Genomic DNA, 15,237 nt, shown 5'->3' on the forward strand with positions numbered 1-15,237 from the left:
TATGGGCGATAGGGAGATGGGGACGACTGAGCTGGTTCAGAAGACAATTTTATTGAGAATATGAAGAGTTTATATAGGGTATATAGGATTCTATTTTTGGTAACAGTTTCTCATTGGTTACACCTTCTTCATTACATCAGTTACCTGATAATCATTACAAAATTTCACAACATGTCTCTTGGTCACTTCTACACCAGGGAGCAGTTATCTGTGTCTCTCTCCCATGGTTTCTGCTTGATTAGGCCTGAGATATCAGGCTCCTTTATCAGTTCCATTGTACTCTCTGTCTCACTCCCCATGCTCTACTCTAATTTTACATTGTCCCCTGAGCAAGATGCACACACAGCTGTCTGAAACATGAGGATATCCACAGGCCACTTCCCTCATCTCTGTTCCTGTCTCTATGCACTAAGCCTCTTTCCTGAACAGAAGTGCTTTGAGAAATGTTATTTAGATCTGGTATTCTGGAAGGGCTGTTGTCATTTATGTGGCATGTTCTTTATGTAGAGTATTTTACACAGTAAAGCTGGCCTTGTAGGAAACTCCGAGTTGTATCAAGTACAAACATCTTTGAAAGAATCTGTGCATCTATCATGCAACTTGATTCCTACTGGAGTTAGAACATCCATTTTGGTTTGTGTTATTGTTGGTTTACTCACACTTAGCTGGTCTGTATACCAGCTGAAGTAGGTATCATAGAAGCACAGAATGGTTTGGGTTGGAAGGGACCTTAAAGATCATCCAGCTCCAACCCCCTGCCATGGTCAGGGGCACTTTCCATGAGGCGAAGTTGCTCAAGGCCCTCATCCAACCTGATCTTCAACACTGCCAGGGATGGGGCATCCACAGCTTCTCTGGGAAATCTGTTCCGGTGTCTCACCACCCTCATAGCAAAGAAATTTTCTATTATGTAATCTAGACCTACCCTCTTTTATTTTGAAGTCATTACCTTTTGTCCTGTCACTCCATATCCTTGTGAAAAGTCCCTCTCCAGCTCTGTCATAGCCTTTTCAGCTGCTGGAAGGTGCTCTAAGGTCTTCCTGGAGCCTTCTCTTCTCCAGGCCAAACAAACTCAACTCTCTCAGCCTTTCATCATAGGAGAGGTGCTTCAGTCTTCTGATCATCTTTGTGACCCTCCTGTGGACTTTCTCCAGCAGGTCCATGCCCTTCTTTTGTTGGGGTCTGCAGAGTTCTTTGAAACAACAGTTTCAGGAAGTGACATCTACTTTAGCAATTCAAATAGTTGACTCAACTATTATTTTTTTCAGTGCCTCCTGAATACTTGGTGTAGAATATATACAAGAGTGCAGGGCTTAAAATTTTTATGTAGGTACACAGTTTGTAGTAATTGGGAGTGGGGCTGTGCCTGAGCCTCATCCCTAACAGGCTAGAGCTGTGTAGGTCAGGTGAACAGTATTGAAGATAATGAGACACAGAGTGCCCAGGTGCACTGACCAACCACCAAAGGGAACAGAGGGCACACAGGTGCAATGCATGAACATGAGGGGTATAAAAGGGTGGGCTAAAGAGCAAGAAGGGCAGATGCTTGCAACTTTCTGAAGTGGAATGATGTTACTCTGTATGGGCAGATGCTTGAAGCCTTCTGGTATGTATGGTGTTACTCTGTTTGGGGGAATGCTTAAAGCCTTCTGAAACTGTGTGGTGGTACTGTGCGTGTTGTGGCCATCTCAACTACCACATGTGCCATGATAAGTTTATGCAGTTTAGTGGAATTGCCAATGGACCTTAGGTGTGAAGGTTTTATGGTAGAGCAATATATTATCTGAGTATCTTCATGTATTTTTGACTATTAAGTATGATATGTAAGCAGTATACTGATTTTATACAAATGAATAGTTAAAGGAAGAAACCCAAACAATCTGCCATGTGAATTCTTAATTCAGGTACTATGTTGAGCTTAAAATGTAAAAGTTAGGGTCCAAAAGTTTATAAAACCAGATTAAATTAAAGCAATAATATAGTTGCACTGGATGGAAAGCACAGAAATGAGGAATGTTTGCCAAATTTGTGTGAGCAAATGCCCCCCTTCTCATGGCTCTTAGTTGAGGGGAGAGCAGATTGGATTATTTACAGCATGGAAGCACGTGCATGTCCTGTTTCTGGATCAGGGTAAATGTCAGCAAAACTCACAAAAGGCTGGCTCTTCTTTTTTTATGAATGGAAGTGTGTTTTTTGGTGTGGAATACGGTATTCAGAATGGATTTTGCAAGCAACAGTCACTTAAAGCCTGAGGTGACTGGCAGCTCGAGTTTAGGAGAGATCTGTACATGGAAAGGAGGAATAAGGGAGTGGCTGTATCTTCACCAGACATCTCTCCAAGTTCAGTACTGGCACGAAATACACTTAGTTGTAGTTCCTTTAAATGGGGACAAGGGCAAGCAAAGGGTTAGGTTCAGGTCAGCGCTAACTTTAACCTAGCCTGCCTACAGGTGGCTTCAGACTAGGTGATCCAATATTCTTATGGTCTGTCACTACCAGCTGGGTATATTCTTATAACTTGATCATAAAACTTAAGTAATTAATAAGCTAAAACAGGTGTGATGTCCCTTTATACTATAAGGCAACATTAGTTTTGATATTTTTTCAGTTCCAGAAGAGAATCAGTGCTTACATAGACAATGACAAGATCTTATGAATGATGACTAATCTGGGACCATCTTTTTAGGAGCATTTGAGGATTGACATTCACTGCCACTGATCATGCTTGCAGTTTTCTGTTCTTTGTGTTCTTAGTGCTTCCAATCAAGCTGATAGATATCAATCTCACATTTTTTTTTTCTCAATGTGGTGTGTTCTTTGTTCATGCCCAGCCATTATTTTCACACAATCATCAAAGTTCTTGTGTCGAAGAGTGCTTTCACAGCATTACCAGGCTTTATCCTGAATTAATGATTTCCAGTACAACTTCTATTCAGCTCCTAGCATTGTCAGACTTAAGAACAGGACAACCATCTATTAGGCCTGACTTTCTTGTTGCTTCCTTTTATGCTGAGATGAATTCTTGATATTTTTAAGAAGGTAGGAAATTATTTTTACTTCCTGAGACCAAAGATTGATTTACTCTTCAAATGTAATTATGCTCAAGCAAGATAAAGTAACAGCCAGATACAAATACCCTGTAGGAACCTCAGATTATGTCAGCAGGTTTTGATCTTTATTTTTGCAAGTTTATGCCATGAACAGCTTTTTTTTTATAAATAAAATAGTTGCTTCACTAGAAGTACATTACATCTTGAATCAGTTGTCCAAATAGTTAAAATCCATTTGTTTTGCAGTTGGCTTTATGTTATCTTAAGCTTCTTAAATGTATAAAAATAAAGTATTCTTTAAAAAAACACTATTTTCTGTGGTTCTTTTATTGTTGAACGCAGGTTCAAACTATATCCTCTACAGGATTTTCTCTTTATAGGTTTGTACTCAGCTCTTCCAAGTTGTAAAATCTGATGGAGATACATTTAATTAATGTTGTGTTATTCATTGTTTTTCTAGGGAGAAATACAAAGAGTCCTTTGATTTAAATAGTACTTGGATCCAATACTTTGAAAGTTACAAGTAAAAATCCTAACCTAGCAACTTTGTAGAAAATTCCTAGAGGCAATATCATTAAATTTATTTGTTAAATTTGTAATTGATAAGACAGTTCCCTGGTCTCAAGAAAGCAGATTATGAAAATGGACAAAATTGAAAATATACACAAGAAAACTAATTTTGCTAATCTCTACTTGGGAAAATTTAGCTTTTTAAAATTGAAGATTTGCTGTTAAAATAACTTGTAATTTTCATGTTCAACTTATTAAAGTATCCTATTTTTTAACTTTTTTCTTTTCTTTGTTCTTTTTTCTTTTTCCCTGTCCATTTGGCATTTGGGCATGTTTTGTGTTTTAATGCTGCCCGTATCCAAGAAAGAGCTAATATGAGTCTCTCTATTTTTGTGGTTTGTTTTTTTCTTCTTCCTGGGTGTTGCTTTACGAATACTGTATATTTGGGATTTAAGTCTTTAATAGGAAACTAGAGTTCCTGGATGAAATAGGATGAAAATAGGATCAGATACAGACAATCAGTTATGGCTGGTATGAAATGGACCTTTTTTTAATTTTTTTTTTTTTTAATGAGGACACTAAAACACAGACTGGACCATGGGGTACCTGATGGGATTTGTTACAGACATCATACCAGGGATAGCACTATGGATATTGGGATTTGTTCAAAACATTTGTTATAGAGAAAGCTAAGGGAGCTGAGTAGCCATTTTCCTGGAAGGTCTACTCTCTGAAAGGTTTCTGCATGTGGCAGGGGAGGGCAAATGTCTAAAATTATATCTAAACCATGTGTTGGACACTTAGGGTATCTAAATATTCTTCTTTAATTAGCTAAGATTGCTTAGAATGCAAGTTAACTGAAGGTAAGCAGTAGTCTAATGACAGACTGCTGAGTAGAAGGCACCAACTTGTCAAATGGTTCATCAAGCAAAATCGTATTATGATAATTCTGTAGAGCTATCTGTTTGTCTTGAAGCATAATCCAGGCTAGCTGTCTGGACTCCAAACTTGGTTAGCCTGTTTGGCAGCAGTCTGAAGTGTTATGTCAGGTGAGGATGTATCTCTTTGGCAAATAAACCGATGTGTAAATAAATTCTTGTTAATGCTAAGAGTGCCAGAAATCTGTAAATATAGGTGCTGCAGAGGAAAGGATCAACCTTATAATTAGAGCTAACTGCAGATATTGGCACATGCAACAGCAGTCAGTGATAACCTAAGCTGAGAGTCATTTCATTTACTCCAGTTTAGCTGAGCTCACAGTCTAGTGCAGCAGGTCTAATTTTAGATTTCCTTAACATGGAAAATTTCAAGGCTAGTAAAGCAAAGCAAAACACTAGCTACTTGAATGCTTCCAGTTTTGTGAATTACCTTGTGCTGAACAGCTAATGTTTGTGTTGTGAAACAACCATCTGTTTCTATAGTTTGAAGAGAATCTCCTTCAAATGTTAAATGCTCTAAAATGTGTTAGTGAAGAGGCTGTCAGCCACTTGTCACCATTCAAGACTTTTCATGCTCAATGCAAGCAAGCTGAGTTTCTATTCCTCTTTGTATTGATGAACTAGTGTCAAAATTAAAGCTAAAAAATTACTTATCCCCGTTTGATCTGTGTACTGTGACCAACTGATTATTCTTTATTTGTCTTAAGAAATAAAAAATATGTTTACTTTTCTGAACCATCCAATTTTTATTGTAACTTTGAATAAAAACATACCATGTATTTTGTAAGCAGAGATGAAAGACATAACCAAGAGTTCATCAGATATGGATGGATGGGTAATAAATAGTTTGACAGGTGGAGTTGTTGCAGAATATGATGCCTCCTTGAGGAATTTCAGAACAAGATGAGGATTAAACATGGCAGTTGTGTGTTTGGGTTTGTACTGAAAGAAAGAGAAACACATCTCCTGAAACCAAACAGGTCCCTTAAACATATGGGGGATTTTTCAAGGCTGGCTTCAAGAGTCTCTAGTGCTTTTTTAAACTCTGTAGGATACTGCACACAAGGCACTATGCATATGCTGTTCACCACAGTATCCCAAAAGAACTTGTTGCCCAGATGGTGCAAACCATATGCCTCTTGATAGTTTATCTGTGTTTGGGAAATACTCTCTAAAAATATAAGAAAGGTCATAAGACTTGTGAAGAACAGCTCTATTGAATTTCTTTTAAATAATGCTCTGGAGGTATTCAAAGTTAGTTTGTGTATTTTTTGGGGTTGGGCTTTTTCTTTTGGGAGATCTGTGTAAATGTTTTATGGAGAGATGGGGAAGTAGGGAATCATAGTTGCTCAGTGCGAGACCACAGCCCTTCAAGCATGTATGCAGACTTCACTAGTTCAGTGTACAGAGTTTTTCTCCATTGGAGATGCTTAAGAAGACTACAACACAAGGCTGGGTCCTGAGTCTCTCTCTCTCCCCTCCCCTTCTTCCAGCTGTCTGAATGAACCTTTTTGAAAATGTAACAATATAGAAAGCCAGTTAATTTTGGTTTTTGTTCCCATGTCTTCAGCAACTCATTTGATTATTTCCAAAGGCTAAAGGAGAAAATTCTCTTTGCCCATATGTAAGTTTCTAAAATACATTTTCTTTTTTGCTTACCTGGCACAGATCCATGGAGGAAAGGCAGTCTAATTACATTTCCAGCACAGTGGTTCTTTGAAGTATGAACTAATTAGGAATGGGCATTGCAAAAGTTTAGACCAGCACTCAGGAAAAGAATGCATCATGTAGCCATCACTAATTCATTAGGATAACCAAAGCATATTTCCTTTGAGTAAAGATTTGCACATTCTCACCTACAGCACTATACTATATATAATACTTCTTTGTAGCTCCTCTGAAAGCACAACTCTGTTTAAAAGTAAATTAGCCGGCCAAATTGAAAGGCTAATTGCCTTAAGCTTCAAGTACAAAGGATATCCACACTTAGATTTCTTTGCCAGCTGCAAGAGGCTGAGAAGATGTGTTTTCAGAAATCCTAACAGGGTATCTCATGACACTTCAGAATTTTAATGTGGTGTCATAAATCACTAACTTATTCTTGCTCCGGTATTGTTTGCAGACTCTATTGAGATAGATCAGTTCTGTGTACTGGAGAGGAAATGTGATGGAGGGACAACCCTGTTTAGTCTGGTAACAGTTTATGTCAAATACCTGAAAAGGTCTTATACTTTACATTGCTTCCTCTTATGATCCAGAAGAAAAATGAGCATATCTGGTTTGATTCAGAACTTGTTTTGCAAGAGAAAAACTGATGGGGCATACAATCCCTTTACAGACTTAACATTTTTCTGGATCATTTCAGCTGGATTTATGGATGCTCTTCTGTATTTCCTGCTTTGTTTTTCTTGTTTTCCCATTCCCACCTTTCAATTTTTAATTGAGTCTAACCCTCACTGAGTAAATACAGTGATAACCTTTGCAATGTGTGTGTCCAGTGTGATTCACAGAATCATGTCCTTTTTGTATGGATCATTTTAATTTGTGGATATTGTTATGTGTCAGCTGCTGCTAAGACTTGGCTTACACTGTGCTGTATTACGGTTGTGATTGATCAAATGTATTTTGTCCATATGATAATTCCCAACCCTTCTGCCTTTTAATGAACTCATATTCTTGTTCTTACTCTTAATCCAACTTCTAAATACTTCACAATCCTACCTATAACAATTACTCTAAATAATTTTTTGGCTTCACAGAATGTAATGATTATGTAGCTTCTCTTTATTCTCAGCTCACTGACTGTAGTCTCAAGTAGCTGCTTCTGTTACATGATAATGGCATTGAGCTATGTGTAAGCCTGAGGAATGAAATGGCCCTGTTTCATATCTGACTCCTGGTGGGTGAGAACAAGTACCACTCAGAACTCTTCACAATCTATCTGCGGGAGTAAGCTCTTTTTGAGAGAAAAAAAGCACTTGTCAGATGTGTGCTCGCATAAATTTGAGTGACTACAAAGTTTAAAGAATAAGAACAAAGTGATTGGTTTAGGGTTTTTTTCATTTTATTTTCTAGTACAATTTAATGTGTATGTACGTGTTTCTTTCATAAAAGTTTAAAGCATTCAGATAGCTTTCTAAAGAAAGGTTAGCTTGTACAAGATAAACCTCATTCATGGTGAGATTCTGCACTGACTCAATGCAGAATTGTACCTGTGCTGAATGTTTGAGAACCAGGATATTTCAAAGGTATGTTTTTCCAACCTGAACTTTAAAGAAGAAAGGAAGGAGATGAAATGTTTAAAACAATGGAAACTTTCTTTGCGTGTAATAACCTTTTTAGTTTTTGAACAAATACATGCACCACAAGATGTACTCATTTATGGTAAAATCTGTATTACTGTGTGAAAAATGGCCATACTTTAAAATCTCAGTGCATGTTTGCCACCAACATTTTCTTTTTAAAAACTGTAGAAGAGACTAAACAAAGCTCTTCAAACACAAGTGATTTGCTTTACCAAATGTTCAGATCTCCAAATCCCAGGGGGATAAGGGCTGGGATTTCTGTAAGGAACAGGCAGACTTCTGGCATGGTCCTGTCTCTGGCTGCATGTACAGAGGACATGGTTCTCTCTCCAGGGCTGGTAGTATGATGCTACAAGCCCTCCTATGCTCAATGTAGGCATTTTCTCAGAAGTGATTTGCATCTGCTGTTTCCATCAGTTGTTGGGAGGTCAATGCTGCTTATAATCAGGCCACCTTTTAATTTAGATGCAGAGCTTAAGGCAACAAAGGTTGTTTTAAAATTTCAGCTTGTGTTTTTTAATTCTTAAATTAGTAGCAAGACATTGCTTCAATGACTTGTTTGTCCTGTGTATGCAACTTTGTAGTAGAACTGAATTTATATATATATATATTTTTTTTTTTTTTTTTGTTAAAACAAGAGTGTACCTTGGCAGTGATTTCTTTTTATTTGTTTGAAGGTTAATTTTCTTTCTATATTGGCAGCTGGGATGCCTAAGGGTGCAGGTGCAGCATGTGACACCTTGCTGTGCTCAATTGTACTTTCTGGGTGTGTCCGTATTTATAAACACTTTTGGTGATGTCAGGACTGCATTTTTGAGGCAAATGTTCTGATTTTCCCCATGTACCCTGCTTTGGCCCGTAATTGAGCAGTCTCAGACTTTAGCAAGGTTTTGTTCCTTTGGAGGAAAGGAAGCAGAAACATGCAGTCCAGGAGTGTGCGTGCCTTGTGCTGCAGTGCTATTGTGCTAATGCAGTACCAGCCTGGTGCTTTCCAAAATAACCCTCCTTGGGAAGCTTTGGTGCTCCATCAGTCTTCCTTCTGCTCCATGCAGCTTCCTAATGCAGATGTTTGCCTCTGCCAATTTTGAAGGTATCCAAACCAACTGAGCTTCATTGGGATCTTGCAGATGATTGAAATAATTGCTGAATGATATTTTGGATTATTTTCTGTCTGCAACCAAACATATGAGATTTTTGATAGGACAGGATTTTTAAACTGTAACGTATTTTATTATTCTATAATGGTTTGTATGTACAACTTGTAAAAGAATTTTTGTTTCAAAACATTTTACTTCAGAGAACAAAAGCTACAACAGTGATGTTGAAATAAAAAATAAGGAAAACAAAGGGACTAGGGGAGGTTATTTATGGTTTAAAATACATTGAAAAATACAAATACTGAAGCTCTAAGGAGATTAAATTTTCAGATGAAAATGTTATCTTAGCTCAGCTGAGTCAAGGATATTGGTTGCTGGCCTTGAAATATGATACTTACATTTAAATGATTTATTGTGACAGTCTCTAGCCTAGGTTTTCAGGATCACCAGTATTTTGTTTTTAAATTAATTAGGTATCTGTATGCTACGATTATTTTTAATAATTAGTTTTGGTTTTATTTGATGTGATTTATACCTTAATGTATCATTAATATTCTTTGTTTGATGACAGAACTGTCATCTATAAGAAACAAACACATGAAGTCTATTTAGAATACTTGATCAGTGAATTGTACTTGAGAAGGAATCTGTACCAATACTAAAATGTTAAGCATGGGTTAGAGTTAGGAATATGATGAAATACTCTATCCTACCATATAAATGACTGTTTCTGAAGCATTTTCTGTGTACACCCCTGTGCCAGAGAACAGAACAGACTTTCTCTTGGTAATAAACTTAACTGGATTATGAGAGGGGTACTCTAGTGTTACTTGTGAATGCTGCACTCTTCTGGGGAGGATTACTGCCACTTTTGGTTTTAATGTTTGCGTCTTTCAGTGTGCCTGCCTAACAGAGTGGTAAGTGTACACAAAGTTCTGTGCTGCTTTGGTTCCCAGGCTGGAAAAGGGACCTTGTGTTTGAAGTCTTTTACTTTTGAAACCTGAGCACTGGTGCACTCTTGCCTGGAAAGAGCTGCTTTTGTACACTGATCTCTCTGAGCCAGGCTTTGGCCATCCAGAGTATATGGGTGGTGGAGGATAAGAATAAGTATCAACTTGTGTAGCTAAGAAAACAGAATTATTTTCTATATGAGTTACCCTAGAACCTCCTCTCTCCTCCCACCCCACCCCTCTCCATTTCTTCTCTGCTGGTTTAGCACCATACCTTGAATAAAATACAGACGTTCCCCTTATATATGTAAAACTGTATTTTGTGCAGCTTGATGATGAGGTTTTTATTCCCTAGGGCAAGTTAATATTTCAGGCTCTTGGCTTGTTGTTCAGGGACTGTCATTTACCATGATTTTGTGTAGTTTGCAGAAGACTAATGTTTAGCTGACTTTCCTTTTGAGTTGTGAAGCTAATATAGGTAACATACAATCTTTGTATGAAGCTGAAGATTTGGATGTATGTGAAAGTGGAAAGGCTTCATTAGTCTCATTTGAACAGTCTGCTGTCTTCCAGTGTTTCCATGACATTTCTTGTTGGCATCCTTTTTGTGAAATAATTGTATTTGAAGCAGTGGGCACTGCTATAGTCATTGGAAAGTGAAAAGCTCTGGAACCAGTGTTTAGTAAGGCAGAGGAAACATATTTGAAAATAATCTTAACCTCTGCTACAGATGCAATAATAAATCTGCTTTGAAATAGAGAGCTTGGTTAACAAAATAATGAGTTGTTGCAAGTTGCTGTGCATAGACTGTGATATATTGCCATCTTACTATTTCTGAGCTCTGTGGTGTATCACAAATGCATTTATTTCTATATTAAGCAATGCCTCTGCGGTTTGGAACCTTATTTGTTAGAACTGGTTGCTGGGTCATGCATTACAGCATTTTAAAACAGAAAACACAGTTTTAATAGTAAGGATTCATTGCTCTCTAGTAACAATTTTGTCTCTTTTCTTTGTAGGCATGAAGCGTCCATTAAGTCCTGAGCACACAGTTGAAGATGGGACTATGAATCAACCAGCTGTTCTACGGGCCTTTGAAGAAAAGGGACTGAGGAATGACAGACAGGATTACCAATTAAGCAAAGAAAAAAAGAAGATACTTTTTTCCTTTTGTGAAGTGTGCAATATACAGCTGAACTCTGCAGCCCAAGCTCAAGTTCATTACAATGGGAAATCTCACTTGAAAAGAGTGAAGCAGCTAAATAATGGAAAGCTCCCTACAAGTACAGCTCCTGGCACTTTGTTTGCAAGTGCAAGCACAGGTATGTAATTAGTTTGAAGTGCTGCATCTTGGTCAAGAATCCTGAGGAAGCTTTTAAGCTCTACCTTCTCCACCTAACATAACCATTAAACTTAATATAGATTAATACTAACAGTTAATAATATTTTGCCATGTTCAGAATTATTGGTGTATTTCTTTTCCTCTGAAGCCAAGTGGTATTGAGGCAATATTCCATTATTCCAGGCAATATTCCATTATGTGTTGGACCTTGAGATATGGTCTATTTAAAAGTAACTCTTGTGGATCCAAATACTTACACATTTTGTCATCTTCTTTTGTTCTCAAAAGAAAGTTCTGGAGGGATGCTACATGTACAGGAGAAGCTTTTAAATGAAATCTAGTAGTGGAATGATGGAGGAGGAGAGCTGGAATCTACAAGCCTGGCCCTTTGCTTCTTTCTCCTTTCAGCCCTCTGCATTTTAACCACTCTTATCCATAGAATCGGTTTAGGTTGGAAAAGACCTCTAAGTAAGAAGTATTTCAAAATAAGACTTTACTTACCGGGAAAAACAAAAGTCTTGAGCAAAATGCATTTAGCATGCATAATGTAAAGATACAAAGCACATAATAGGCTTTTCTGTTTTTTGGGGTAGTTTGTTTCTTTTTACTTTAGACTCAGTTCATAAGTACTTGAGAAAAATCTAAAAGATCTCAGATCTTCATACAAGAAGTCTTCTTAATTGTAATATTTGGTTTTTTTGCTACATTAAGACACTGGCTTTGATTTCTCTTATTTCATTTTATGTAGAAGCAGTCAAGCTGCATTGAAAGGTTTTGCTTTTTCTTCTGATTTTGTTTCTTGTTAACTGAATATTACTTGTTTTGAAGTCTGTGGTACTGTTTTGTTTGATTTAGAACTAAACAGTGTGAGAGTATCACTAGAGAGAATCACACTAGGCCTGCGATTCAAAAGATGAAATTCCTACTGAAAAACATCTAGATTACTTACTTGTGAGCATTCTTAAAATAACTATCTGCGAGGCATTATGATTAAGATTCCTCTGTGTGTGGACCTACAATGCAAATATATAAAAACATTTTCTATTTTTGTTGCTTTTTGTTATCTGAACCCCTTCATCTGATACCTTTGCTGTCATTCCTGGGGATCACAGCTGATGCTCTGGCACCATTTCTCAAAGAATGCTCTGATGCTCAGAATACAATTATGTTTGCTGAAGCACATGTTTTGGGGTCACTGCATAGCTTGGGAGTTAAAATTCATGTTTCTTTGTACCTTGTTCACCGATCTCTATATTAGACTATTAGTTGTGTAGTAGTTATGCTGGTCTATCTAGTGCTGGTCTAGTTTATATTGAAATAACCACTCTTTTTTCATAGCTTGTGTTCATAGCATTTAAAAGAAAGAAATGCCTTACAATAGACAATTTATTATTACTGTGATTACAGAAACAATTTAATATACTGTTTAAGAGCCAGTGGGAGAACAAGACTTACTGGATGTAGTTCTCAAAGAACGTTTTCCAAAACTAATTAGAAATTAATTTTCTTATAAATTGACATTATCCAGGCTCAGTTTTAATCCATGTCCTCTGGAGCGTTACTACCTCTTGTAATGGAAGTCTTCCTTTCCCATTTCTTCAGCTAACATTGTAAATAGAACTAATTGTGCAGATGGTACGAGAGCAATTATATTAATCTCACCTCACCAGTGAATAGACTTTATTCCACATGCAAAGGAAGCAAATAGCCCCTCTCATACTTCACTGTTATAGCTGTACCCTTCTAACAAAGCACCTAGTGAACAGTCCAGCACACCTTAGGAAACCTCCTGCAAAAGTTCCATCCAGTGTCAGGTTGGAGGTTTTCCTCTGTATTCAATAGATAAATGTGAAATCAAAAATATTCCCACTGGGAAAGGAGGTGACTGTAAAATATATGTGACTGTAACTTTTCCTTGACAATTCAGAAACCAGGATTACAGACCTGCCAAAACTGTCTTGATTCTGTGTGATGTAATTGAAGGATCACTGACTCTAGTTCTCCCTGACACTTGGTGGACTTTGTTATAAATAGAGATGAGACATATTTTCATATTCATTCTGTTTTGTGGTCCTCTGTGACAGGTGGCCCTCAGTTGTTAGCAAATGTCCATTAACTTTTGACTTCTACTGCGCTTTACAACTGTAAGATCAAATTTGTTGCTCTTAACTTTTGCTGGTAATGATCCTTGTTGTACTACTATTGGAGTGTTTATTAAGATTTGATACCTGGGATTCCAGGTCCAGGCAAGAATACCTTTAATTTTGTAGATGAAGGGCTTTTATATATTTAAAGTCTAAATATCATTTTAGAGATGAGTTTAAAGTTACTTCTTTGTATTTAGAGTAAGGGTGCAATTGTCATATAATTTAATTTATTAAATATTTTTTCTAAGAAATTTCCTCTATTTCTAGTTTATCTTGCCTCGCCAGTTATTGATATATACAAACTCTTTTGCTATTGTACATCTACCTGCCATTTAAATTGCTTCCTAGCAAGTAAGATTTAATAGAAAATAAGATTTAAGACCCGCTTTTCTTTATATTGCCACAATCAAGAAATTAATGGGTTGCATTAGGCAACTTTGGTCATTTGATCCACTCATTGAACTCCTCCTTTTATTTACATTGGTGTTGAAAACTGGAAAAAAGAAGCATTCTACTTGGAAAATACATTGCATACGGTGCAATATGCACACACATATTGCTTACGTTAGTGCTTGTTTATTACCAGCCATGCCCACCACGTCTCTGGCTGCAGTTTCAGTGCTGCCACTCCCAGGGCCATCCCGACCCTTGTGCATACAGACAGGCTGCTGTCAGCAGCACATAAATGAACTCGCACAAAATCAGAAAGTGTGTGTTTGTCTTGCAGCTTAAGTTGGAAAATATTTCATGTATTTCCTATGAAAAGGAAAAGAAAGGGTGGTTTCCTGCAGCCTTGAGGAGATGTATTTTGGAGTGAGCCTGTTTTAAAGCTTTTCAGTGAGCGGGCCTTGCTGGAGCATGCGGCAGATCCCAGCTGTTCTGGGTACCTGAAATCCACCTGCCCCCGCTGAGAGCACGGGCTGAGCACCCGCTGCTCTCGGGGGCCGCGACCAGTCGTGAGCGCACGGCACAAGCTTGGCTCAGTGCTAATTGGAGTCTGCTCGCCGCACGTGTGCTGCCAGCGAGTGAATGGCTGTGGAGCTGCGGCCGGGCCGGGCGATGCCAGCGGCGGGAGCAGCCGGGCTGGGCTGCTCGGCTCCCACGCGATGGCGCTGCCGCCCGGCCGTGCTGAGCCGCGCGTTCGGCATCCCGGCGCTGGGGGGAAAACTGCGGGCTGCTCCTGACGCCGGCTGGGGATCCCGGCATGGCCTCCTACTCCTCCCGCTTCTTTCTCGGAGGTGACACCGGTTTTGCTCCGCGAATTCTCATTGCTTCCTCCATGGGGTGGTATCTCCTGGTGAGTCTCCTGGTTCTCTCTCCTTTCCCCATGGTGACATGGGAACAGTCGGTGTAGTTTTGAGGGAGTGTGCTAGAAATGCCTGTCGAGGTGCAGATTTTACAGATCTCTGGAAACGTGTAGGGAAGTTTCATTTTTGTTACAGAAGACGTCCAGATTTAAAAGTGGGCAAAGGAGAATCCCCTTTCCCTGAGTCCTAGGCTGTTTTAAAGAGCACATGTACTTTAGGGCACTCATTAATGCCCATGTGATCTTTCTGCAGGTCTGGGTGGAGGTGTGATTGGGATGTCAGGATGCAGTGTATCCTGCTAGCAGCTCTGCCTTCTTGTTCTTGAAACCTCTGACTTTGCGTGACAGTTTTGGAAATGCTATAGGACCCTATACCATGACTCTTTGTAAGGAATAATGCTACAAGTTGTTGTGTGAACACTGCAATACTGAGGAAATAATCACAGGTTGATTTCCTGAGGTGTCATAAACACACAGTTTTGTGATCTGGTTCACAGCAATGACAGCCAGGGATTTGTTAATACAGCAAAATAAATACGTAAATTACTAGACTTCTGTTGTGTGTGTGACTTAAACAGGTCACAAAAAGGGC

At 38.4% G+C, this 15,237-nt stretch overlaps 1 protein-coding gene across 3 annotated transcripts in view; it reads left to right on the forward strand.

Annotated features, from left to right (window-relative positions):
• Positions 1–15,237, forward strand: part of ZNF385B (zinc finger protein 385B) — a 158,616-nt gene that overhangs the window by 22,060 nt on the left and 121,319 nt on the right. The window contains exon 2 of one of the 3 annotated variants that reach the window (XM_053948366.1): positions 10,870–11,172. In XM_053948366.1, coding sequence (XP_053804341.1) covers positions 10,872–11,172 — 301 coding nt within the window. In that variant the 5' untranslated portion in view covers positions 10,870–10,871. Of the gene's footprint in view, positions 1–10,869; positions 11,173–14,609; positions 14,637–15,237 lie in introns of those variants that run through there. The other 2 variants (XM_053948371.1, XM_053948368.1) reach the window with 2 other exon arrangements.

The sequence above is a fragment of the Vidua chalybeata genome, chromosome 7, assembly GCF_026979565.1.
Source record: "Vidua chalybeata isolate OUT-0048 chromosome 7, bVidCha1 merged haplotype, whole genome shotgun sequence".
Taxonomy (NCBI): Eukaryota; Metazoa; Chordata; class Aves; order Passeriformes; family Viduidae; genus Vidua; species Vidua chalybeata.